Source organism: Rhinolophus sinicus, linkage group LG03 (assembly GCF_036562045.2).
Source record: "Rhinolophus sinicus isolate RSC01 linkage group LG03, ASM3656204v1, whole genome shotgun sequence".
NCBI classification, from domain to species: Eukaryota; Metazoa; Chordata; class Mammalia; order Chiroptera; family Rhinolophidae; genus Rhinolophus; species Rhinolophus sinicus.
In genome coordinates, this window is record NC_133753.1 from 178,798,881 (window position 1) to 178,826,034 (window position 27,154).

A 27,154-nucleotide genomic window follows, 5' to 3' on the forward strand; every position below is an offset into this window, starting at 1 on the left:
AGCACTCAAATTTGGTGACCCGGGACTTACTAGAACCTCTCTGATTTGTCACCCACCAGCAGCCTTTTAGCCAGAACGTATTTGTCTGCAAGGACACAGGAATCTCGTGGAAATATGTGCAGTTAGGCACCATGGAAACTGGTGCTGGGAACTGCAGGCCCATGAGCCCCTGGAAGCTCCTGTCCCATCCCTCTCTCTCTGGGGACATTGTTACTTAGCCCTGCCCCTCCCTGCATGTCCACTCTGTGTTCCTCTAAAGGGACCAGCTTCCTCTTGATGTCTGCCCTTCTGTAAATTCAGGCAAGGGGCTCTGGCCTCTCTGGACATGAATCCTGACCTGACTCTGACCTTTCAGCTCATCTCCAACAGCCAAGCAGCTTGGTCTCTCACTGGCCTGATCCCAAATTCCCAGGAGACAAAACTGATTACCGCACATGAACTTCATCTCTTTAGCATGCATTCTGCTTTAATCTAAGCTAGCTTTGTTTATCCTGATAAAGCTCTACCTCACTTGCATTCTTTCCCCAGATCCTCCTACCTGTACTTATACTATATGTCCACTCCTTGCAATCATGAAGCCCTTAGGACATCAGGTTCTTGTCAACACCAAATTCATTTAAGAATAAAGCTTCAGGTTTATCTACCATGAGGAGGATATAATAATTAAACCTCAAACAATGAGTAAGGGTTTGATACAACAAAGCTAACACCTTGGCCTCAGTTACATTTCAGCTCTGGTCTCATGAGAGCAGAACAGCCCCACGGACCACATCCCCTGGAAATCGGACCCAACAGTGTTATGACTGATACCAGGACCTGAAGCCACGATAAACTGCTCCCTGCCTTAGCCCCATCCCATCCGTGGAGCCCAGGACCCCAACTCCCACAGCAACTGTGATTAATGAGTTTCCCTTACACAATGTAGCCACTAGAGGCCACTAGGGAGCCAGGTTTTTGAGAGCACTGGCTCATCTGTGTCTCCAGACTTCGCGCCAACTCCTCAAATAAACCTTTACTGTCTTTGCTGCCAACTCCTGCTCGTGTTTTCTTCTGTCTTGCATGCGCGCAAGCAAGCAGACCCCTTTGAATCTGCGGTAACATTATGACATATCCTGATCATGGGAGTAACATCCATCAAATTCTCAGTTCTGCAGTTATGAGGGCGTGTACGACAATGTGGGAGCATGTGGAATCCTGGGTACCATCTTAGAATCCTGCCTACTACGTACATCCGTGAAAATAGATTTCATGGAGGGGGATTTGAACTGGGCTTTGAAGGATGGACCATGCTGGAGAAGACTGCACTCCCTTGGACTCATGATAATCTGGAAAAAATAATGGGTAGGAGTTTTAAATTATATTAGAAAATGTTTCAGCACTGAGATAGAGGAGAGAGATAGCACTCCTAGATGTTATAACATGATCAAAATATTATGTGATAAGAATAAGAAGAGACACATAGCAGAGCAAAAATAGAACACCCAGAAATAGAAATGTACATATTTATGAATGTGTATGTGTATATCACAATAAATGAAGCCTCAAATTAATTAAGAAAAATTAGTTATTATTAAAAGATGTTTGGAGAATTGCACAACAATTTATCAAAAAATTAGATATAAATTTTCCACGACATCAAAATAAACTCCAGCTAAATTAAAATTTAAATTATAAAGATAAATTTAAAATATAATCATGAAAATTGGTAGAAGAGAGTTTCAGGTCTCAAAAGATGGCAACGTCCTAAGATACGAAGAAGTAGAAAGACAATTACAAAAGAAAAAAACACAAACTCACCCACAGAAACAGTGAAAACTTCTTTACAGTAATAACAACAATCTATTAAAAGATTAAGGAAGATTTTAACTGTATGGGGCAAAAAGACTGAGATCTGTAACATCTAAATGCATATCCCAGTGCTGAAGATCAGGACCCCAACAGACAGTGGATAAAAGACATGTGTAGATGATTTAGATAACAGGTAAAGTAAAACAGGAAAAAAAAAAGAAAGTAGGGGAAATGGTCAAACTCCCTGATCAAATAGATGCAAATTAAAACCATAAAGGTGAGTCCTATTTCTATTATTTAAACATAATTTTAAATTATAATACCCTACCCTGAAATGGTCCTGGGTACACTGGTACGCATACATTTTTGGTGAGAGTGTAATTTCGTAAAACCATTTGTGGAAAGCAACTTGGCAAACTGTACTTTGACCTTCAGTCCAGGAAATCTGTCCTAAGAGCATGATTCAAAAGGAAAAAAGTCATGGTCACAAGCATTTTTAAGTGCAGTGTTATGCATAGTATTGCAAAACTGGGAATAACAAAAAGGTCGAGCATGCTTATCTAAATTATCACCGATGATTATACCTATCAAGACTATTTAATAAGGTGGAACATGTGTGAATGTGTTAAGTGAAGCAGGGTAATTCAGAATTCTGCAAGTAGTATGAGCCAATATTTTAAAAGTATTCCTTGGTATTGGTGAAGCTGTGAGGAAAACAGTATTTTTATATACTGTCAGTGGGGATACAAATTAGTGTAACTTCTTGGGTGAAGCAATTTGCAATATGAGTAAAAAATTTAAAACGTGATTTGAGAATTCCACTTCTAGGATTTTATCCTTCACATAATTGTACCTGTACATTTATGTATCATAGACAAAGACATGTGAACATTAAATACATTATAGAATTGTTATAGCAAAAAAAGACTACAATGAAAATGCCCATTCATTGGTGACCAATTAAATACCTATTAGAATCCTCAGTGGAGTATTATACAGCTGTTAAAAAGAATGAGAAACGTGACGTATTCTTCTGATTTGAAACAATCTCTAAGATAGGTTTTTAAGTTAAAAAAGGGTAAAGATGCAGAATAGTGTGCCTCTATCTGTGTAAAAGAGAAACAACACAGAGAACTATGTATGTTTAGAGAATTCTTGGAGAGATGCCCCTGAACTGGTAGCAGAGTGGGGCCCTGGAGTATAGCTGGTGGTAGTGACTAGAGAATGGGGTCTGAATTGAGACTTACCACTCACTGTCCTTCTGTCCTACTCAAATGCTTTGCCATGTGCCTGCATTACTCTCCAATGAAAAGAATTGTTCAGAAAGGTGGTCTAAAATATATATACTGCAGATGAACATAGACAAAATAGAAATAGACAAATTAAATCTGTTGTGTTAGTATAGTGGGTTGCATGGTCACAGATTCGATCTGAACACTGAAAAATTGAATTGAGGATTAGTGTAGTGGAACTGCAAGTAATTCTTTCCTTTAAAATGTTATTTCAATGTTGTTTTAATGTTGCCACTGAAATAAAGATGAGTGTGCAAGTTGGGACTGGGTGCCCGAGGAATTAACTAACAGCTTTATAAATAGGTTGCTCTGAAATGAATAAGCGGAGAATAATGAGCCTAAGAGAGCTCACAAAATGGTCCAGGGAGCCGGTAGTTAGCAACAGGAGTGAGAGGAGGGGAGCCAGTGGGTCTGTGCTCGGTGGGGCGGCTGGCCAGGAGCACTACGGTGGGAACTCTGGGCTCACCTAGAAAACAAGTGAGGAGGAACCAGAAGAGCTTAGGTAGAAGGTTCAGCCTGCCGAGCCAGAGGACACCAGCCCTCCAGAGAGCCAGTAGGGGGCACAGGGTTGATGAGAAACATCTAAATTCCACAAATCCCAAATGAGACGTTTCCTTAGGGAGACAAGGCTAACCTCTGTACCTATGTGATGAATACTCTAGAACCATTAATTTCTCATTCCTCTCAGTAAAAAATATAGAAAAGAAAAACTGAGCATGTACCTCCATTATACGTACATTTATTCGGTGCATACATGTACCAGTGTACTAATACAGTATATGCATTATAGAACATACAAAAAGGTATTTTAAATAGATACATTTAACCTGTAGTGTTTAGTATCTTGAAATCTTTTTTCACCTTTACTAAAAAAATAATATAAAGTGAGTATTATTTTTAGGAAAAGCTATGTAGTTAAATACACTTCAAGGTTTTTAAAAACTTGGTTTAACACTTTGGGATGTGATCGTTCATAAGTATGGTTTGCAGTTCAGAATAAATGGATGTTGGTTTTAAGGGCTGCCATAGCTAAAGATATCTCACAACGATAGGTAGATCCAAACGGAAGAAGTACATCAGTAGCAGCACTTAATCACGATATTCATTTTCCAAAGCTACTGTGCAAGGTTTTGGTTGAAACTTCGTATTAAATTTCAACTTTTGACTTTTTCTTGCAAAATAATTGAAAGGTTCTGTCTTTTAACAGTTTTTAATATAAGTTCTCTAAAATTCTTTGGAAGATTTAAAATATAGAAAATTTTGTTCTCAAGAATTCAAATATGCATATGGAAATTTTTGTTGACAAACAGCACTTTTGTTAAAAAAAAAAGCCATACAAATATGGGAACATTTCCAAAAATCTTGAAAATGCTCTTTTCATAGCATGAGTTGCTTTCAAATAATAGTTACTTTCTTATTTGTTGTTAAGTCATCTTTACGTTGGAGAGACAGGTTACGTGTTGTATTTTCGTTTGTGACCTCCAGAAAGCAGGTCACTGAAAACATGTGTTTTCATAGATAAGATGGGCAAATTTGAAACACTTGTCTTTTTTGTAGAAGAAAAAACCCACAATTATCAAGTTCAATTACTCTGTTAAATGCTGTGCCTCAAGATAAACATCAAAACTCCATATAGTAAAACATTTTCATGATCATTCCCCATTTTATTACAGAGAAAAGCAAAAATTCTACCAATTTCAAAGGTCTTATTTTTATAAAATTAACCATACTGGTTATATTTGTTAGCATTTTTGGCACTTTTGGCTTTAGCTTCTTTGCTACATTACCTTTCCTAGGACCAATGTGGTGAATCAATTTCATATTCTGGCCTATTATTGTAAACTTACTCTAAATTCTTTTTTTCTTCAAGTAAAAGCAATTGTTACCTTATATCATTTTCCCATAAAGCATTATTTTAACTAACAAAGTCATTGTCTTTTGAAAAATGTATCTTTTCTGGTATCTCTTTGCTTTAGTGACTCACAAACAAGTAGGTATTCATTATTATATCAATAATTTCATTATTGAAACAGAATCAAGCAAATACAGTTAAGTCCTCAGTTAACATCATCCATAGGTTCTAGGACTTTAAGTGAAACAATGTATAACAAAACCAGTTTTACCATTGGCTAATTGATATAATAAGAGTTAAGTTGCTAGGGTACCTCATCAATGTTATAATGAAATGACTTTGAAGAAAACAACATTATTCCAGGACCTGCCGTACCCTTATTTGGAACATGCGAGAAACAGAACTTTCCTCCAACTTCATAGCAAACCTCCCACATAGCACGCTATTTCTCTAAAACTTCAGCTATGTTTCTATGCATCTTCCAGCAGAATCTGCTGACAAACTCAGGCCTTTTATTTTGTAGCTATATTGTTTTCCATGCATTATTTTAGCTTTTTTAGCTTTTTTTTTTTTTTTTTTAAATCTCATCAGGAAGAATGAATGTTTTCCTAATGGGATGTGACTTTTTGCCTTAAGCAAATAAGTAAAAAAATTTCCAAATAGGCTCTTAAATATTTAATTTAGTAAAATTCTGCACTAGATTTAGTAGTGCATAATTTTAAACACTGCTAAAACATTTAAAACTATTTGTATTCATGTTGTGGAAAGTGAGATTTTAAATATCTTGCTAATTATGATGGCTTCTTACCATCATTAAGTGTTATCTCAAGGCACAATCTATGCTGACTGTGAGATTTTTCTTTAATGATAAAGGCTGGAAATTCACACAATCTCTTCATAGCTTCAAATTTTATTTTTTGGTCTGATTTCTTGTCAATATGAATAGACTGTCATCATCTTACCTCATGAAGTGTCTGAACGCATACCAGTGGTAAGAAAAGGGTCAACCCAGCCATTTTCTTATGGTTGCCTTATACTTGCATTTATTATATTATTAATATAATTAATATAAAACATATTAATTATATAATTAACCTTTACCAAATGAACAAATAAACTAAAATTCTTGAGGGGAAAAAAGGATGATTACAATATATAATTTATGTAATCACAAATATAATACATAGCATATTAATATACAATATATTATATATTATACAGTAATATATAACTTATATATAATATAATACAATAATATATTAATCCTCTTTTCCCACTCTCAAGAATTTTAGTTTCTCTGTCCATTTGGTAAAGCTTAATTTAGTTAAAATGAAATAATTTAATCCATAAACCTATTTCACTGAGTGAGCCTACAGTCCCTTGAAATAAGTCAAAAGTGAATTACCCAGTGATGGATCGGCCCTTCCTCCCTCAGGACACATCACATGTCCCACAGGAAGTGTTAGTCCATATTTAAAACACTAGTCAAGGGAGGTGGGGGGTGGGAGATGAGGGTAAGGGGGATCGAATATATGGTGATGGAAGGAGAACTGACTCTGGGTGGTGAACACACAATAGGATTTATAGATGATGTAATACAGAATTGTACACCTGAAATCTATGTAATTTTACTAACAATTGTCACCCCAATAAATTTAATAAAATAAAATAAAATTAAAAAAAACACTAGTCAAGCGCAATTTCATAATTTTTAAGGTAAAAAAATATGTCTCGTGATGTTAAAAAATTTTTTCCCTTACCCCATGGATCTTCTTGGGCATCCTACTTGGGACAACGAACTTTCTAGAGCATGAACCATTTCCAGAGACTGCCATTGAAGTCCTCTCTGCCCATTCTACTGGGTCAGACAAGGGCTTCACAGGAATGGATATCTGGACTAAACAAAACCCTCGAGTTGGGGGAAAAAACCCTCAAGACTTGCCATGCAATTTGACAGAGACCTGTACTTCACAGAACTTAAATTTTTTAAAAGGATACCCTCCCCCTTTCCCCCCATAATAGCTCAGGCCTCCTTCAGGGACATTTGTGAAAATACATCCGTGATCCCTAAGATCAAAAGTTTCTTAATAAATCCCAGCCACATTTAAATATACTAACCTTTAAGTCCAGCCTGAAGGGCTGACCAAACATGCACTTCAGCTATGCAAACAGCCCCGCTTCTGTCTCCCTTCCCCTCCCCAAAAGGAAATGGCTAAATTTAAGTCCCAAAGACATTGTAAATGACAGAATCATCCTTTCTCTGGTGAAGAAAGAGCCCTGAATGAGGTAACTGTGGGATGAGTCAGCTGTCAGACCACCTCTGACGCCCTACATCCAGGTTTTTGTGGCTGGGAGATACAAAGAACCTGGGTATTCACATTTTTGAGTGCTGCTCTAAACATTTCAACGTTGGGAAGTTCTGTCATCCAAAAAGCCACTAGGAGTCACATCTCCATGACCATTTTAAATATAGGAAAACTTAAACTCACATCCTCAACATCTTTGGAAAAAGATCATATTTCAAAGAAGAGTCTGATGAAGAAATCTCTGTAACTGTTTAAAACCCATGTTTTATTATAAATTACACTTGGGTCCTGAAAATACCAGATTAAATTCCCTTCCAGGAGGAAGCAGCAACCCATAGTCAAATACCAAAAGACCTGTGCTTAGGCAACAGGTTAATTAGGAACAGGTAGGCCAGGCTGTGCCTTTACCTGCTTCCACTTTCAAACACTGAGAGAGGGGTGAGGGCAGAAACAGGTGCCGAAGCTTGGAACTCAATGACCTTTTGAAAAACAAAAACTCGAGAGTCATTTGAGGGCATCTGGTGCTCAAAATGAGAGACTGAAAATGCGTAGCACTTCTTTAATACCTGGACATAAAAAATGAAATAGAAGTCAAGAAAGTGGCCCGGGAATGAAGTCAGGGTATGAAGTCAGGTCAGAAACTCTATCATCACACTAAGTAAGATGCGTTTGTCTTTTTTCTCTTTATGGTTTACAATTACAATTATGACAATTCCCAAAAGCCATGCTATAAGTTTCAAAGTGAGTGTTTTAAGTGGGATATTTGGGTTTTCCATCTTCCCCGGCCAGTCACCAGCAGTAGCTTTGATGGGGGGACTGGAGGACAGGTAGGTCCCTGGGATGAAATTAAATAGCATCTCTGGATGGAGCTCTGCAACCTCAATCCCCTTTAGATCCTGGAAAGTGGCCCCTTTTATGTAATCTCTTCCCTCATAAGAACAAGCGGATCCTGAAAATCTCTAAAAGTGGCTTTGGATATTACCTATAGGCTGGCATTGAGCATGTGCCAAAGTCGCCAGGTTTCTGAATGAATCCACCCCCTTGGCTGGCGTAGTGTTTGACGTTGCTCTGCTACTCATACCTTCCTTAAGGCTTTCTGCTTCCAGGAGGCTTGAGTTGGGCTGGGGAAGGACAATTTCCCTCCACCACCCATCACGGAGACCTTAGCACAGTGGGTTTATCAGATCAGCTACTTATCTGCCTGTCGGGGGACCTGAGGGCTGTGAGTGTTAGGAGGAGATGCCCTGGGGGACACTGGGATGGGGCACCTCCTGGGGGCAGCACGAGGACACCAAGCACACTGAGGAGAGGGACAGTGCCTGAGCCACTTTCTGCTCAGGGATGGGTCAGATGCTGCCAGTCTAAAGAGAGCTCTAAAGGCCGAAAACATCAGCGTCACAGCACCGCTGAGAAACCCACACAGCCTGATAGAGATAATAAACTTGCTAAAACTCCCAGCACGTTCTCGCACTGTGCTTGACTTCAACCACAAGATGGCAGGCGTCGGCGGAAGATTCTCCACAGCCTAAGCCCAGAGAGCCTGTGCAGAGCTGAGGAGAAAGCAAGCTCCCACTGTCCATGACAACGGCCATCGGTTATACCTTTAGCTAAATTCCTGTTGAGAAGGAAGGTTCTAGACGTCATCACCATCCATTTAGAGGAGATAGAGAAAATTATGTAGATACTACGTAGAAAAACTTGATTTCCTATTTGTTTTTATTGTCAACAGTAAGTTGTAAAAACAAACAAACTATCCTAATTTCACTGGTGTAGTGTTGAAGAAAAAGTTTAATAATGTGAGTCAGACGCCCTGAATTCTAGTCCTTGCTCTTCCCTTAAGTCACTTGACCTCCCGGGAAGCCACCTGCTGAAGCCTCAGTTTCCTCCTCAGTCCAATGAGAAAATAGGAATGGGGTGAACTCTGGGATGGATACCTTCCAGAAACCAAGTCAAGAAATCAAATAGCGTATGGGGAAAGCAGGCTGAGAAGAAGGAAGTGGGCACAGACGGAAGGTCCTGCAACACCCCATTTGCACGGCATCCTTGGGGAATGGGCTGTTCCACATGACCAGTTTTCCAGATAATTAAATTTTAAATACTGAAACTTGTTTTCCTTTTAACCTTCTGTAATTGAAATCTTTCTAAAGTGTATTACATGCTTCTCTGGTTTCTTAAACAGCAAGCTGAGCACAAATGTAACCTTTCCTGAATGTCTCGAGGTCATGATGATGACCACCTCTTACTATACCTACAGTCCTGAACAGAACACCACGTGCCTTTGGGCATATTCAGGCTGGCAGGCCACTTGAGCTAAAGGGCCCCAGAGACTATATTATAAAGCTATAACTGGCGATTCTTCCTTTCTTCGATCTACATTGAAACCTGCAGTCATTTCTCCAACTAACATCTTCTAGCAGCGTCTTGACACTCTGTTTAAATTCGGCTGTACCCTACAGAGAACTCAAGGTTGCCATGGGCAACCAGAGTCTAAGCTTGTAATGACCCTAAATTTAATTTTACACACAATGTAAAGCGCATGGGTACTGTGCTGAAGGTTACTTCTGACCAGGGCTGATATGCAGCTAGTCCGCCCAGTATGTAATGCTTCTGCACCAGCTGGTCAGTTGCCATGAACCCCCAGGTCCCCTGATAGTCCAGTATGCTGTTCTCATGCGCCAGCCTTCTTTCCAGTTGGTGAATACCACATCATACCAGTTGCTCAATATTGGAATATCACCCCGGTTTCTGGGTTGAAGAGTGTTCTCTTTCCTGCTGAGTGACTTGCCAGAGTTTGAGGCTCTTCTTGTCCCTCAGACTCAAAGGCCTTTTCTCAGTTGCATACTGAGCCCTGGGTTCAGGTCACCTGAGGCCGACCTGGCGGGTTGTGAAAAGCTACCTTTGACTGAACATCTACCACGAGCCAGATGCCTACTCAGTGCATTATATAAATCGTCGTATCTCAGCCACTAGAGGACCTTATTGGGGAAATAGCATCAACCTCCTGTGGCTGAGGTAACTTGCCCAGGCACACGGCCAATAAGCGAGTCTGGAAGCCAGACCCACCTCTCCAGGGCTCACGTTCTCTGCACTATGCTCAAGTTTATTAACGGACAAGGAAGTCCAGTCAAGGGTCACCTCCTGAAAAATGCATTTTAAGTGAAACATGGGCCCTTTTACTTTTCAGAAAAGGCTACTTGTTTTTTGTGTGTGGGTTGTGTTTTAATTAATTCCACATTTTGTTACTAATTTGAAACAATCTGTCCCCAGGGAACAGATCTGGTTTACTTATAGAAAGCTAGCTGAGGGAGGGAGGACTGAGGTTATAAAGTATTTGTAGGAACGAATCTAAAAAAACTTTCCCAGTTCTCCCTGCACCAAACAGAAGTAAATACAACATTCTAGAAAATCCCATCTTCCCCAGAGTAGGTGTGATAGGGCTTGCAAACAGAACTTTTACTCCGTGTGTTACCAGATACGCCTACAAGAGGGAGCCTGGGATATCAAACATAACTAATATCCCTCCCCGTCCCAAAAAGTTCCCTAGAAGTTCACTCCAGGACCATGCTGTTACATTCAAAACAATGAGGGCCTCCCAGAGCTACTGGGGGGAGCCTAGATGCTAACTGCAGACCTCAGGGGTCTCAGCCAGTGAGAAGGCAAAATTACAGGGATCTATAATTGTGGGATATTCACAGGCTTAGCTTTGGACCTGGTTCTGGGGTGCAAAAGGGTATCAAGCCCATGGCTATGAATTTCTGTTGTCTCCCCAGGGAGGAACTCTCCAAACTGAACCAAAGCTAATTTTTAAAATAAGCAAACCATGACCTCATCTTCCACATTTTGCACCTGCTCCTCCTACAGTTAACACACATGATTTTCAGTGTCCTCTTCCAAAAACTTCCCTAATGTTTCCAGAGTGACTCTTGTCAGGGAGGAAACTGAAAAATTGACTAGCCATAGGTGACAGGATCAAAATATCACATGCATGGTTTCCCAGGGCTGCCAAAATAAAGTACCACAGACTAAGAGGCTTACGTAACAGAAATTTATTGTCTCACACTTCTGGAAGCTAAAAGTCCAAGGTCAAGATGTTGGTAGAGATATGCTCCTTCTGCAGTGATAGGGAAAGATATACCCCTGGCCTTGATCCTAGCTTCTCACAGTTTTTTGGCTTTTGGCAGCAGAACTATCTTCACGTGGACTTCTTGTGTGCATGTCTTTGCCCTTATTATAAGGACACTAGCAATACTGGATTAAGGGCCAGCCCTACTCCCATATGACCTCATCTTAAGTAATTATATCTGCAATGGCCTTATTTCCAAATAAGGTCACGTTCTGAAGTACTAGGGATTAGGACTTCTACATATGAATTTTGGAATGACACAATTCAACCCATAACATCATCTAAGATAGTTTTGAATTCAAAATCAAACTCAAGAAAAGGAACAGAATGAATTGCCCAAAAGATAGCCTCGTAGTATAATTGCAAATAATAGCATGGATGATTTATCATGTTAGTGAGGTGGGTGGGAAGTTAGTATGTTGACCCTGAAATCTGTTGCTTGCAACGGTGAATACATGATCGTTGAGGAGGCTGTTGGCTGACGAGCAGAGAGGTACACTGGGGTCTCTACAGAACCCTAATTGCTATTCATCAATTTTTAGGACGAAAACAACATACCGTGTTTCCCCAAAAATAAGACCGGGTCTTATATTAAGGTTTGCTCCAAAAGACAATTTAGGGCTTATGTTCAGGGGATGTCACCCTGAAAAATTATGCTAGGGCTTATTTTCCAGTTAGGTCTTATTTTCGGGAAAACACAGAAGGTATGTGCAAAAATTTAGTGTTGAAGGAAACTGTGAGTTACAAAGAGTGAAAAGCAACATCTTGAGAACATTCAAAACACTTTAAACTCCTTGATAATTAATCTCAAAGTGCCTCTAGGCCTAATGCTCTGGCTAGATGTAAGTTTTCCAAGGGGAGTCTATGTTAAAATTGGGTACCCTTCTATAAGATGAGGTGGGAGCTTTTGTTTTCTTTGTTAGTTTGGGTAGGTGGAAGCCTTATAGTTTGTTCTAGTCATTTTCTTCCCTGGTGTCTATGATTATAATGAGGAGGTATTTTGTAAAGCTGTAAACCGTCCAAGAAATTAAGCACCAGACCATGAGGCAAGGAGTAAAGTATAGCTCTGGGTCAGATTTGAGGTAGGATAGCTCAGGAGTTAGGGGCACGGACCGAGGTGGCAGACAGACCTGAGTTCAAATGTGTTTCTGTCTCTTACTTAGGTGGCCTTGGGCAAGTTACATGGCCTCTCTGGGGCCAAGGTTTCTCACCCGCAGCTGTTCTTTCTAGTTGTAGTAGGTATTGAATGAGATAGTGGATGGCAGAAGGTCCATTATAGTAGCAACTGCTCAATACATGGTACCTATAATTAGGCCAGAGAACGAGGGAGTGAACCTTGAAACATCCGGCTAGTCTCCCTCCCTTCTGCCTTGTTGACTTCTCAGGTGTTATGAGCCTGGGGACCCCAGGAGTCCAGGAGTCTTTGCCTCATTACTTGATTCATTTCCATGCTCTCTTGAAAACCAAGCAGTGGGTCCTGGCCTTCTCCTTTTCCCACCCCCATATCTCAGCAGCTCGCAGGTAGACCTTCCCTCACCGGGCCTTCCATCATTCAGCATACACACATGACTGCACCATCAGAGAAGGGACTTTCAGAGTTAGCAATGTTCACTAGTAGAAAAGTTAGGCTTGCAAGATTTACTTCCTCAGCTGTGCAAAATTTCCAGATGCCCAGTCCATTTCCTCATTTTCTTGATGCTCTAGGGCTTTGATTCTTGATTTAGGGCCTTGAGTCCAGAAAGACTGCCCCTCTCAGGGCTAGCTAATTCCTAGAGATAGCAAATGATTCCTCTGAGAGAGTGCCTTTGATATGCAAATCAACCAATTCAGAGTCCACATCCCCAACCATCTCCTTGATCAAACTCTCATACACTAAGCCATATGAATCACCCTGGGCCAGGTACTGGTCAACTAGAGACCACCCTATAGCTCAGAGCCTGCCAAAATTATTCAGACTACCCAAAACCCCCAATAAAGGCTTTGGGCCATGCTCTCCCCACTTCCCTCTCTGCCTCCTGACTGACGCCGGTACTTCCCCATGTGGCCCTGCGTGATGTGCCGTGACTCCTGTTTCTAGGGATCTGTGAGTATAAACTTCTTCAGTCATGACAGTCATTTCCGTGTCTGCATGTCTCACCATACTTGATTGAAACAAATCCTGGGCACATTTTAGAATACTCAGGTGTAACAATTAGCGACCCCATAGGCCTGTTCCTTGCATTTTTCTCCTTTTTCCATTCCCCAAGCTCCTTAGCTTCAGCTATTTCAGTCCAGATGCCAACTGACCACATCCATCCAAATACGTCTTCCTGACCACAGGGTAGAGTGGGGCACTGGATTGGGCACCCAGCAGGGAGTCAGAAGAGAGAGACTGAGCCCCAGCAATGCCAGTTATCACTGTGGCATCACTGGAACACTGTTTCACCTCTTTGAGCTTCTGGAATACTTAACACCAGCACAGATAGATCAAATGAAATGTTTCCTAGATTCACCCCTAATTTGCTAGCAGAGGCAGCTGCAGCTAACCTCCCTCCCGCCTTCACTCCGCCATCCTGGCACACTAACCCAAGGTCACAAAGCTAGTTGCTGGTGGACCTGTGCAGAGAACCTGGAATCCCAGAATCAGTCCACTGCTTCCTCCATCACACCCTCCTTGGAGCTTCCTTTAAAGAGTGTAGTTTTGTGCTCCACTTTCTCTCGTGACCGTGGGCCCTTCACCTTTCTATTCCTCTGTATCTTCTTTCTTTGCAAAAAGGAGCATCATCCTATCCCTCCCTCGAACAGGTAAATTAAAATTGCAATTGAATCCTCCCTTGGTAGCTGGGAAACAATCTCATTTCAGGGATCCGATATGCTTTCAAAGCGTGAGGCAATTTTGCCTTTTAAGGACCCCACAGCCGTAAGCAGGATATGGGAAGAGCTTCCTGAACAGATACAAGAAAATGTATCCAGTATAGGAAGAACTTCTCCAAGGTTGTAAGGACTCTAGCCGCTTCTTGGATAAGAAATTCCCAGTCTTCCCAAACACTCTCCATATATAATAGTCATTATGATGCTAATGTTTATTGAGCACTGTTTATTAGACATAGTGCTAAGGCCTTTCTATGAATTATTTCATCATTTAGTCATTGGTATCAAGAGTGTTATCATTACCATGTCACAGACAGGGAGTCTGAGGCTAACAGTGATAATTTTCCCAAGGTCACCCTGGTTGTAAGTGGGAGAGCCTGAAGCGGCAGCACCAGCTGTCTGGCTCCAGAGCTGGAGCTCCTGACCACTGTGGTTTCTGCTGGATGTCCTCTCTCTGATCTTCTTTCTACTTCTCCATCCATATCAGCTCCCTTCAAATGAGACAGCTGCAAATGGTGGGGGGCCTAAGGGACAGCTTTGGGAGGGCTTCCTGAAGCTTCACGGTGATGCCCACTTTTAACCCAGAGGATCCAGCCACTGGGGACTGGAATCACCTCCTCAACACCTTATAGCGTCTTGAGTGCTGTGGTGGTGAGCCCACTCCTTTTCTAGGGACAATCTCTAACCCTAAGTAAAATAACTTCTCTTCAACATCCTTCCTTGAAAATGAGCAGCTTCTCCCAGTCACTGCCAGGCACGCAGCGATTGGCTAAGAACGTCTCTTCAGTCAAAGAGGCAACCCAAAGGAAACACTGGTGAGAGTGTCTACTGAGTAAGTACTCACACCTGCCGACCAGCCCTGTGCTCTCCTTTCTGTGCACTGGCTCACTGAAACTTGGACCACATTGTATGTGACTGATGACTTCTTGTTGACCCTCCACATCCACTCTCCCCCATTCTCTACCCGGCCCTCTGACCCAGGAGGCTGACATGTATGGACAATATCAATGGGTTCCCTTGCCCCTGGCTTCTGGCTGGTTTCTGCTGGTAGAAAGCTCTGATAGGAGACTGAAGGGGAAGGCGAAAATTAAACTCAAAGTATTTCTGCTCTGATTCTCTCCCTTCAGGGACTCCTTCGGTTAGATGTTTCCCTCATCAAAAGGTCAGCATGATTCTCAAGGTGGCCTTCTTTCCATGATTCTCTCATGGAACAAAAGTTATGCATCTCAGAATATCTTCGAACTTCTCTTTTCTTGTCTCTGTCTTGTATACACATTACTAAAAACCCTGGTGTGCAATCAAGGGTTAACTCAGCAGGCTTGAGGGATTTGACCCTGTACATTCCAAAGAAAGTACTGGCTCTTGACTGGCTCCTGGGAGGTAACCTCTAGGCCTTTGGAATCTCCTGCCTGATAAGAGTGTTTTTGTATACCTGGGGTCTTAGACCATACCCGATAGTTTATGCTAACAGTGTGACTTAGGGTGGGGGCGTGGGCTGTGGGGTATTAGTTTGACCTCTGGAAAAACTGGACACGGAGTAACTAAGGTCAGCTACACAGGTATTCCATGCCTAGGTTACTGACTTACAATAAAAACCCTGGACACTGAGGCTTGGGTGAGCTTCCCTGGTTGACAGTGCTTCCTACATGCTGTCACACATAATTACTGGGAGAATTGAGTGCTTTGGTACAACTCTGCCGGGAGGAGACAACTGGGAGCTTGTACCTACTTTCTCCTGGACTCCACTCTGTGCACCTTTTACCTTCGCTGACTTGAATCTGCATCATTTCCTTGTAATAAACTGTAACCCTGAGTATAACAGCTTTTCTGAGTTCTGTGACTCCTTCTAGTAAATCACTGAAGCTGAGGGGGTCTTGGGAACCCCAATTTATCTGGAAAATAACAAAATAGTCCAATCATAACTTTCTGCCATTATGGGTGGCCACATAGGTAGAAAACAGAAGTATACTCATTGAGATCGATGCAAGTGGATCTTCCAGGAAAGAAACTAGGCAGGGTGTGGGGGTGTGGGTTCTAAAGACATTTCTAAGCATCTCAAGGAACTTCTGGACTGTGAGTCTGTGAGTCTGTGACTACAGTGACATGGGACAGGCAGACAGAACACATCACCCAATCTTTGGTGTTCTGATTGGAAGTGAGATGCTGGGAGCTCATGGAGAAGGTTTCAAGGTGGCATTTCTCATACTCTTGTGTCACGTACTATTGCTTTTCTTTCTACCCTAAGTTTCAGGAGAAAAGGACATTCTCTGAGTCTGAGTCCTCTAAGAGAGAATGACACAAAAGAAAAATATAAATACCACAAAACTTCAACTTAAAGAGTGTCTTTTCCCTTTACAGGATCAATGTCATTAGCTTCTTACCACAGCCAGACTCCTAACCGTCTCCAGCCACAGATCTGAGCATTAGACACAAGCGAACCAACCACAGAGGTCCCACATTCAGCCCCTGTGCCAGCTGGCGCTCCCCCACTCACCTGGCTCCACTGACATCAACTCCGACCATCAGCTGCCCATTCAGGGAGAGGATCTCGTCACGCAGTCGGACCTTCCCACTCTTCCCTGCCGGGCTGTTTTTCCTCAGCTCTGTCACCCAGATGCAGCCCACATCCAGCACGGGGCCCTGGTGCGTTTTCCTCTTCTTGCCCCCTCTGCGCTTTTCTCCGTAGTCCCCGAAAACAGGGATGTTCCCAAAGCTGAGGCCTACAGTCTCCGTGTCCCCCATCTCCTTGGTGAGGTACACAGTACAGATCTCCATCCCCGGGGGGCTGTGGTCAGGTGGGACTGCACTCTCATCCACAGCAAAGTTCAGCTGGATGTACTCCTGCAGCTTCTGGATGGCTGCCTGGCAGAGCCGCTGCTCCGGTCCCTCCCCGCCCTCCCGCAGGCTGTTCTCCAGCCACTGGCAGAGGAGGGGCAGGTGCAGCACGGCATTGTCCTGGGTGATGGGCATGGTGCTCACTGCCGGACACCAACATCATGAGAGGACCTGCTCCTGGGGGCTGGACCCCACGGGGTCCCGCGGCCCTTGGGAACCCTGGCTGTCATCAGCTTTGCCCGCGTTCATGTTCAGGCTGGCAGATGAGGGATGCCTGCTCAAGGCTGGGCTGTCTGCCTTGGCGAGAGGAGGACGGGGCACAATTAGAACAGTAGGACAATCCTGGCACCTGGCGTGCTCAATGAGGGGAGGAAGGAAGTATCTGGCATGTCTTTACTTGGGTCATATCACAGCAGAGCCCATGCAAATCACCCGGAAATGGGGTATTCCTTCAGCAGCGACAGCATGACCTGCCCCGGATTCATTTGCACCTGGAAGAGGAAAAAACAAAATATTCTGGTCACAACAGTGAGACTTCTGACACAGAACACACAGCCTCCTGTATCACAGAAAGGCAATGTTTGCTGTTTTGAGCCAGAAACTTAATGCCTCTCTCAATTCCCTGGCTAGCTCCTTCCACCCCATTCTCTCTCTCTCTCTCTCTCTCTCTCTCTCTCTCTCTCTCTCTCCTCCGACAGACAGAAACCTCTGGAATGCTGACCTTCTCCAGGAAATTTCCTTGATCAGCAGGGAAAGGAGAAGACTTTTGCCAGGACAAGCTCACATCCAACCAGGAGGCCATTTGACAAGACTCCCTGGAACATTGTGGAGTGCATCACGATATATTTAAGAGCTTACATTCCTAGGAAGGTAAAAACTATGTCCATCTGCCTTGATCCACCCAACTGCATACACAGGAAGGCTCTCCATTCCAGAAGTGTGTTCTGACATTGTTACCAAAAGCAGAAAGAGCCAATCAACAGCACAGAGAGATTCAGGTTCTGCCCTAGGACAACACCAGTTCTAAGCTTAGCTATGCATCCCATCTTTATCATGTAGATCCAGAGGGAATCCCGTCCCTTGGCATCCTACAGCTCTTAATCTCCTCTCTACTTTTCTTTTACTAAATCGTTGAAATCAACCTACTCTTAGGCCAAGTCCAAAGCCTTCTCCTCCAGAGAAATGTGTCTCCAAACTTCTGGCTGAGAAGACTTTGGCCCCTCCCTGGCCTGTCCTTTCACACACTGCTTGCAGCACTGATGCACTCACCAGCCTGCACACCAGCTGCAGTGTGTCTCCCCTGCAAAAGCTGATGGCAGTCTTGCCCCAGTTGATTTCTGCACAGTGCCTGGCACGTAATTAGTTCCTCCAATGAAAGGTTAATTGAATTTCATCACCAATTCTTCTTCTCTACCAAAGAAAATTTTCACCTCCATCCTCTGTAAATGCAGAAAAATGACCCCTTTCATTCTCTTCTCTGAACTTCACTTTGGCCCAGAGAAAGTCAATATAAACTGTGCTGTTGAAGATGGAAAACATTTTTAGCTTTCTCAGGAAGTGATTTAACAAGAAATAATAATAAATGGGAGAGGTGTCAGAAGCCATGTCAATAATAAATAACCTTATTACTCATAACCATAAAAAAAATGTCCCATATAGTAAGTTTTGATTTTCCAAAGAACTCGAGTGTCAGCTATTAATGGGTTCCAAATAAATCAAAAGCTTAGCAAATATCATCTACATACTCAGATGCCTATTGAAAAGAAATGCAAGATGAAAGAAAAGATAATCCATAAATATACAAAAATTGAAACGTTCCCTTTGGCCAAAATAAGTAACACCTTTCACTGAAAAGTAAATCCACACAGACATTATTAAAATCTTATGAATAAATCAAAATATTTTCTATCAGGCCCAGCAACCTTTACGAATTCCCTTTTCCTCATCTGTAAAATGACAGAGTTACGCTAATTGATCTCTAAGGTCTCTCAAACACCACAGAGAGATCCTCCAATACAGTGACCGTGTCATACTCATCAGTATATTCCCTACCCAGCACAGTGCCTGCCATCTTGTAGACCCTCAATGATTTAAAACAAAATTATAATGGTCTGTGATTCAAGGTGTTAGTCACAGTTCTGATGGTTCCATTCATATGAAAGTAGAGTAAATCTTTAAAGAGTATCTTGTCCAAAATAAGTCTGATGAAGAAAACCAAACTTAAGATTAATAGAGACTTTTTTTTCCTGATGTCAACTAGTATTTATTCAATAGGTATTTATTGAACATCAATTAAGAAGCAGGCCTTGAATTTGGCACTGGGAATATACCGTCAATAAGGCAAAATCCTTGCCCCGAACGAATTAGTAGTGTAGTAGGGAGATGCATAAATAAATGGAAACCAGTATGTAATAAGTCTATGACAACCCACTTAACATAATTGACAAAGGTACACTCCTGGCCATGTTCATGTACTATAAGCTCCCAGCCCCTGGCAATGGATCCAGACCTAGGCATCTTGTGCAAGCTGGAATAGAGTTCTTCCTGAGAACTGAGCACTGGGACTTAGAGAGGAAGGGTCTAGTATTAAGTATGTGGTGGAAGCTGTAACTTTTGAACTAGGGATTCTGGATGGCAATATTCTACCTGCTGTGTTAACTGAGTAACAAAGAAAGCCATCCTGCCAAGAAATAAAATAAAATTGATCAGAAGGCAGAGGTGCAAGACTGGGGAGAGAAAGCACTCTGGTTTCCCATAGCAATCCAGGTCTTAGTTTCAGCCATCAAAGATGGGGCTGCATTGCTATCCTTCCCTTTAATCTGAAAAACCATTATCAATCCTTACAGTACATCCCATTTTTAAAATTTAACTACTTAAAAAAAAAAGAATAAAAGGTCAAAAAAAACTAAAACAAAAAAACCCACAACTTTAAATGAAAGTAAACTTTACCTTGAGTTGTTTTCTGTACTTTGCAACTCAAAAGTTGTTACATGATAGATTGGAGGTGAGCAAAGCTGATTGGCTCAGCTTGGAGCAGTTGTCCATCTGTCATCCAATCAGTTATTGCCAAGGGGGTGGGGTCATGAGATAGCAACATGGCTGCCAGGAGCCCTCCCTCTGACCCTGAATGTGGTGAAAGCAGGGAAGGAGTTTTCGGAAAAGAAAAAATTATTTCAAGTGTACAGTCACCTTCAAAGATATTTAGTCTTATTTTGGTGTCCAGGGGTTACACAATTTTTCAATTCCATACCTATAATTGGGCATTTTGTATCCTTCCAGTCCCTATTCTATCAACTCTTTCTCCTGGGATTTTCTATAAACAAGGGAAGTAGAGGCATTCTGATTCACTGCAATAATCTGAGATGTCTCAGGGTATAAGAAGAGATACAAAATTTTGCAATACTATGAAAAGTGTGGTTCTTCCACAACATCCAATGAAACATTCCAGTGAACAAAAAGTTGACCTGGAGGTGATACAGAACAGAAATCTGCAAACGGTTACAAATACCAGTATCCGTCCATGGCTGATCCGTGCAAAGGTCTAAAAGTTTCTCTGATCCTTTTGTAGTTCATAAGCGTGATGATTGGGTGTTCATGCTTTTCTGTGAGATGGGCCTCCCACAAACCTTGTTACGACATCGGCCCATTACCCGTGTGACGTGAAAAAAAATAAAAAAATAAAAGTTTCTCATCCTGAAAATCTATATCAACAGTGAGCAGAATTTGTGGACATGGAGCTCCACTGTACGGTCCATCTCAGTTTTGTCTGTCATATAATTCTCCAATTAGAGACTCATTTCAAGCAAACAGCCATGATAATTTAAATTAATTTTGAGTAGCCTGAAGCTGACAGCCATGGCATTCAAAATAAATGCTTCTGTTACTTAAGTAATTTATTGATACTTTCTTTAGAATCTACCAACTTTCTTGGGTCCCCTTTAGCTAAGTCATGCATTCACAACAGGGTGATGTTACTCATGAGGGGGTGAAAACTGGTTTGGGGGTAGAGGACCAAAAATAAATCTTAGATATTATAATGGTTAGTGCCCCCCACGTGAGCTTAATCTAACCTGAAAAAAAAACTTACTCCTTAGTATTTAATTTCTTGTGCTAGAGTGAATTTAAATTAAATTTTTTTTCTGGGGAAAGATGGACAATAATGAAAAAGACTGAGAAACACTGAACTAAGTGAAACCAATCATCTGCCCAAAGTCACAGGCCCAGAGTCACCCAAAATCCAGAGGCTAAATCCTGAACAGGCAGGCGGTATACAGGGGTCCTAGGGTTTATCCAGACCTTGTCGTAAAGTCCGGTTCACAGTGGGCTGTCGTGTACAAACTCCCTCTTTCAAACTGTCCTGGATTCCTTTCATCTTCCAATTCTGACCCCTGGTAAGTGCCAAGTTCCTAAACCTTCATCTTGTCTCCCTACCTTCTGGTCTGAGTTCCTCTTTGGACTCTCAGAAAACACTCACATTTTTAAAAGGAAACCAATGTTGATAACAAGGAACCAATGTAGGAACAAAAACTCATGCAATGATGGTGAATTAGTAAACGTAAAATACTACGTCGGATGGTAATTAGTACATGAAGAGAATTACGGTAGTGTCAGAGGCTAGCGAGTGAGGGAGATAGGAGGGGATTAGGAAAGGCCCTTCTGAGAAGAAACCTGAATAAAGTGAGAGGTTGAGGAGAGAGAATACCTGTGGGAAAGTGAAAATAACCCTGAGGGGAGAGCCTGCTCAGCTGCCTGAGGGGGAGAGGGGTGGGTGTAGCTATGAAAGAGGCAGTGGGGGAAATGCCCACTGAGCCTGCATGATGCTTCCCCGCTGTGTTGTTCTTGCCTGTGAGCCTCACAACCACCTTATAAAACAGGGGCATCTGAGACGGGTAGTAGATTGTGGGGAGGGGAGTTATCACTTTGTGAGGGGTGTAAATGTCTAACTATTACATTGCTTTGTACACCTGAAACTAGTAATAAAAAAACAAACAAGGACATCTGACCCTATTTTACCAACACTGCCTAATGGCTAACATTTTCTGAGCGTAACTACGCATCAGACACTGCTCTAAAGGAGCACTATGCATGGTTACTTACTTTATTCCCACAGCAATACTGCAGGAAGGTATTGTCAGCATCCCCCCTTTTAAAGGCTCAGATAAATAACAGAATCAGAGAGGCTAATTAATTTGCTCATGGTCTCACAGTAAGTAACAGTCAGGACTATTACCCAGACCCACTGCACTGGGCCGTGTTCCTCTGTACATCAGCATGTTGCCTGCCTGCCTCTGACAACCTCACCCTTCTAAACTCATACCTGACTTACCCAGCCCGGCCTCCTGCCTGGTAATCCCTGCTCCAGGGCCACCAAGGGCCAAGTTATGATTAATAAATTAAACAGACAGGCAGCTTGTGTCAGAAGCTGGTGGCTGTCTACCTGATATCCATTCTCTTTCTTCCTTTATTTTGTTTGGCATGGCGATGTATTCAATAAAACCCCAGCCTCTCTTGGGGGTATGAATAGTATACAACATAGTTCTGTCCAATGAGATGAAAGTGGAAATTGTTGGGTGAGACTTACTTATACTAGCATTCCTTGAGAGAAGAGCAGAAATGAAAGGAAAAATAAATCCCCATGTTGTTCAATCATTGTTATTCGGATTTTTCGAAATCCAACCATTTAACTTGATAAAACTCCAAACAAGTAACATAATGTGTTACCTAGAAGTGGGGGAATAGAAAGTAACAGAATTGGATGAGCAAAGGTGGGAGGGAGGCAGATGCCAAGGGTTTGGACACTATAGACAGGAAAGTGACCCTCGCTATGTGATGTAAAATCTTTGGTTAAACTGCCAACTGCTGTGCTTTGGAAAGTCACTGACGTGCTGACTGAGGCTGTGGTATTAGAGAAGATGACGGGAACATTTTAGAATGTCAGTAGGTGACTTGTCACTCTCAGCAAACTCTAGAGCTCCTCATCTCAACCGACAAGGGAGATGAAAGAAATATCACTTTTCTAAGGAAGGCACTCTTGACATTCAGCCTGCAATCTAAGTTGCCTGAGAGGCCCACATTCCAGACCCTTGCAGGGCTAAGAAAACCAGCTTTATCAGAAGGGGGTGGGTGGTGACCCACAAGTCAGAGGTTGTAAGCCTGCTGCCTACAAAGTGTGATTACGCCCTGGAAGCCATTGTTTCAGCTGTTCCGGCCGCACACATTGAGTAGCATGTGTTAAGTTAAAATTTAGGGAGATGGGCAGAGCTCATAAGCTAGAAAGGAAAGGAAACAAATCATCAGGAATTGGCAGGAAGCCTACTCAGTTTGTGGGGGAATTTATTGCCCAAATACCCAAACCTGGTTTGCAACAGCCTGGGAAGGTTAAACCCCAGTAACAAACTCACAACTCTTCCTCTCCCTCTCTCTCCCTGGCCATTCACGTCATCAAGAAGTAGGTTGGCAATGGGTATGGCCCCGGAAACGGTGTCCTTCCCATGCCCACCACAGAAGTGGCCATGGAAGACAATGAAGGAGGAATAACCTCCCAGAAAAAGGCAAGGACCATGGAGTGCAATGAGCGGGAGTTCCTGCCACGAGTGAGGGGCTGGGCTCTTGCTATTTGTGCCCACGACAGTGACTGTTGTGTTTTCCACCCCTCCTTTTATAAATGGAAGTTTTTATTGTAGTTACACTATACCTTTCCCAGTATTGCATGTTAGAAGTGTCGAGGCTTGGTCACAGGAGTTATATCCAGAACTGATGGAGAGGACCACCGATCCTTTCCCAGAGATACAGGGCTCTCATCTTGATACGCTAACTGGATGAGGCTTGGGTGCCTTCTCCTTGGGAATGGGAAGTCTATCCCATGCATGGAAAGAAGGGTATGTCTGAGTAACCAAGAGGGAACTGTGGCTAGTTGCCTACACAATATCCCTTCTCTCCTCTTCCTTCCTAACACAAATCTGTCTGTGTTTGAGGAGCAACTACCCAGACAAGAAACAATGCTTCTTGGTGCCCCTTCAGAAAGGGGTGGCCATAACATACAATGTTGGCCCATGAAGTTATTGGGTGAGGCTACCAGAAAGTTTCTTTTCTTTTTTTTCTTTTTTTCCTTAAAGGGCATATGTAATGGCTGGAGCTTTAGCAGCCATTTTGTGACCAACCATAAAGCAATGGCCTGACATTCTTGAGCAGCTGTACCAACCCTAGACATTCTACCTCTAGATTTCTTGTTACATGAGAGAAAAATAGGTCCCTACCTTGTTTAAGAACTGTTAATTAGACATTCCGTTGTAGGTGAACAAAGTACCTAATTAATACATTGCTTTAATTCACTCTTGACCCTCAGATTCAAGGTTCAGAATGTAATCCTAACTGTTTCAACTTCAGCCCTGATGCATTGTCAATTAGCAGATATTATTGAGTTCCCACCGTGATTTGGGGGCAGCAAAAACAACAAACAAACAAACAAACAAACAAACAAAAACTACAGGACCTGTTCCTGCCCTTGAAAGAGCTAAGAGAACACAGTAATTCATCCACTGGTTTACTAGGACCATTGTGCAGTCCCAGGGTTACAGGCAAACCCGCAACTGATTAAAAAACTGCAAATACAACTGATTGTGGCTTCTTCAGGTTGACTTATGTTTTGGAAGAGCAAGGTACTAGTTAATGTTTAACTATCTACATGGCTGACTCTAGACTAGCTGGATGGCTGTGCACATGTGACAGAAGAAGAATTTGATCTAGCCTTTGTTTCATACAACAAGGGTTGATTGTGCCAGGCACTGTGCTAAGCTAGGGAAGAAAAGATGGACAGCCCTGCGGAGGCTGTGGCCCACTGAGAAAGAGAGCATTCCATAAACTGTGTGAAGGGCCATGTAGCGGTACACTGGTGGGGGGGCGTGGGGGCACATGATTCTGGAAAGTGAGGCTTTCCAAGATCTATGCTGGGGTTTTAGGGGATGAGAGGTGTCCAAATTCGAGAAGGAGAGGACCTAGAACAGACCTTGCAGATTGCCGCATTCAGCCTTCAATTTTACAGCTGAGAGAAATGCGCATCAAGACAGGACCAAGGTCCTTCCTTCAGTTTCTGGGTCTGATGACCCTTGAAGAGCAGGGAAAAAGAAGAAATCTGAGTGAAATGAAAAAGAATGACCTGGAAGCTATTTTGACGATCTAATACTTGAAGATACTGTGTCCTAAAACATGGATTATTTATCCAAATAACAAAATAAGGGAATGAGTACAAATTGCAGAAATTCATGGAACTTCATGAATGTTTTTTTCTCAAGTGAGTGCAAGAAAACAATTGGGGACCAGAAAACTAAAATGAATATAAATTAGGTCTGTTCCCTAACTACTTCTAAAATATATTTACTGTGGCTTCAAATACTGGAACAAGTTTGCACATTTGCAATTTAAGATTGCTTACTCAGGATTTGGCCAGTTCTAGATTAATATTTCTGGGGTGTAGGAATCTCAACTCAGAAAGAACCTAATGATTGGGGAAACAGGGCATTTATGAGATAATGTATATACTTGTGAAATGGCAATCAATACTTTGAAACAGTTGCTAAGTGACTGAGACAATCACAGCTTCTGTGCTAGCAGCAAGTAAGCACGAGGTCACTGTGGTTGCCCATTTTAATGTGACCCTCCTGTTCACTTTGTATGGATTGGGCAGCCATGATGCCACCAACCTGCCATCCACAACCCTGTAGATCACGCCATCAACATATAGCATGTATTATAATGAGTTCTTCTTCAATTCCCCTGGAGTTACTTTTTTAAATAATTATTTTACAATATTTTACAATTATTCCTTTGAGAACCATTGCTTCTGGTGTTTAGAGTGTGGAGTACATAATCTACTTACTATATATATTTAAATTCTCAGCATGGGACTGTGTAGGATCTGACCTCATCATTAATTAATATTGACTCAAATATTTATAATAGCCAGTAAGATACTCTGCCACTAGCTACCTGTAGGTCCCTAGACAAGTCATTCAGAATTTTTGAGCCTCAGTTTCCTTATCTGCCAAATGAAGTGATTCTACTAAGCTTCCTCCAGTTCCAGCACTTTCCTGGACTTCGGAGCTGAATTGGCAAGTCAGGGATGGAGTCGCTAGCCTCATTAAGAAGCATATACACAACACAACACATGGAATTTTTAAACTACAGAAGAGATGGGCCAAATTGCTTTATCAGATTTTGAGTATCAGCCAAGACAAAGGGAGGAAGAGGGCCCCTGGGGTCATTTTACATTCAGCTCTTCCAAAACACAAGAAGAAATATATCCTACTGAATAAAAGCTCTTTGGAGCAGCAGAAAGAAACAAGATTTCAAGACAGGGGAACAAACTTGTCTGGGGGGTAGGGTTCAATAGGAAATCGGGTGTTTCCACTGAGGCCCCACAGACTGTCCAGTTTGGCAAGGGCCTAAATTGTGCAGAGACCGGCCTCCATGCCCTCTCCTCCATGCTGCTTGCAGGATCCAGGGCTGGAGTGCCTGGTGTGAAGAGAGTATTCTCAGAGGAAACCAAAAGATCACAGAGCACAAAGGTTCAGCCCGTGTGCCTCTCTGAGAAGCATCCCCTTTTCCCAGGCCTTGCTGTGGGAAAGGCCTCAGACAATGGTCATGAGAAGGCAAGTCAGAGACCATGGGAGTGAGAGAAAAAAGGAATCCTCATCTGACCTCTTCCAGGCAGGAAATCAGAATTAAGGAAAAGGAAAGATTGTTAAGGAGTGTAATATACCAATCCTCTCACTCTCAATGGCCCCCACAGCGACTCATGCGCCATCTTGGTTTTAAAAGGGGTGGGAGAGAGACATAAAGATAGAGAAAATAAGACAAGAGGTGACAGAAATGGAAATGAAGTAGGCTGGAAATCATTAAATGGAGGTTCAACTCGGGGCACTGCCGTGATGACATTGGGAAGAGGTCTTGAGAAAAGAGGAGGTTGGACCTACTATCTTTTGAGATCGTGCTGTTGCTGTGTCAGTGTGGGGGGGTGGGGTGCTGTGCATAGGTAAAAGATGTGGCTGGGGAAGGTGACTGGTAGTCCAGGGAGATACCACAAGGTGACCCTGGTCTTGGTCAATTGCCC

At 42.4% G+C, this 27,154-nt stretch overlaps 1 protein-coding gene and 1 non-coding gene across 3 annotated transcripts in view; one reads left to right on the top strand and one right to left on the bottom strand.

The window, feature by feature from the left end:
• PDZD2 (PDZ domain containing 2) overlaps nt 1–27,154 on the bottom strand; it is a 331,805-nt gene that overhangs the window by 200,961 nt on the left and 103,690 nt on the right. For both annotated transcript variants that reach the window (XM_019737274.2, XM_019737273.2), the window contains exon 2: nt 16,706–17,537. In XM_019737274.2, the coding sequence (XP_019592833.2) occupies nt 16,706–17,181 (476 nt within the window). In that variant the 5' untranslated portion in view covers nt 17,182–17,537. The remainder of the gene's footprint in view (nt 1–16,705; nt 17,538–27,154) is intronic.
• LOC141570945 (small nucleolar RNA U13) lies at nt 20,603–20,706 on the top strand. The gene has a single exon (XR_012495384.1). It is a non-coding gene; the product is annotated as a small nucleolar RNA U13 (small nucleolar RNA).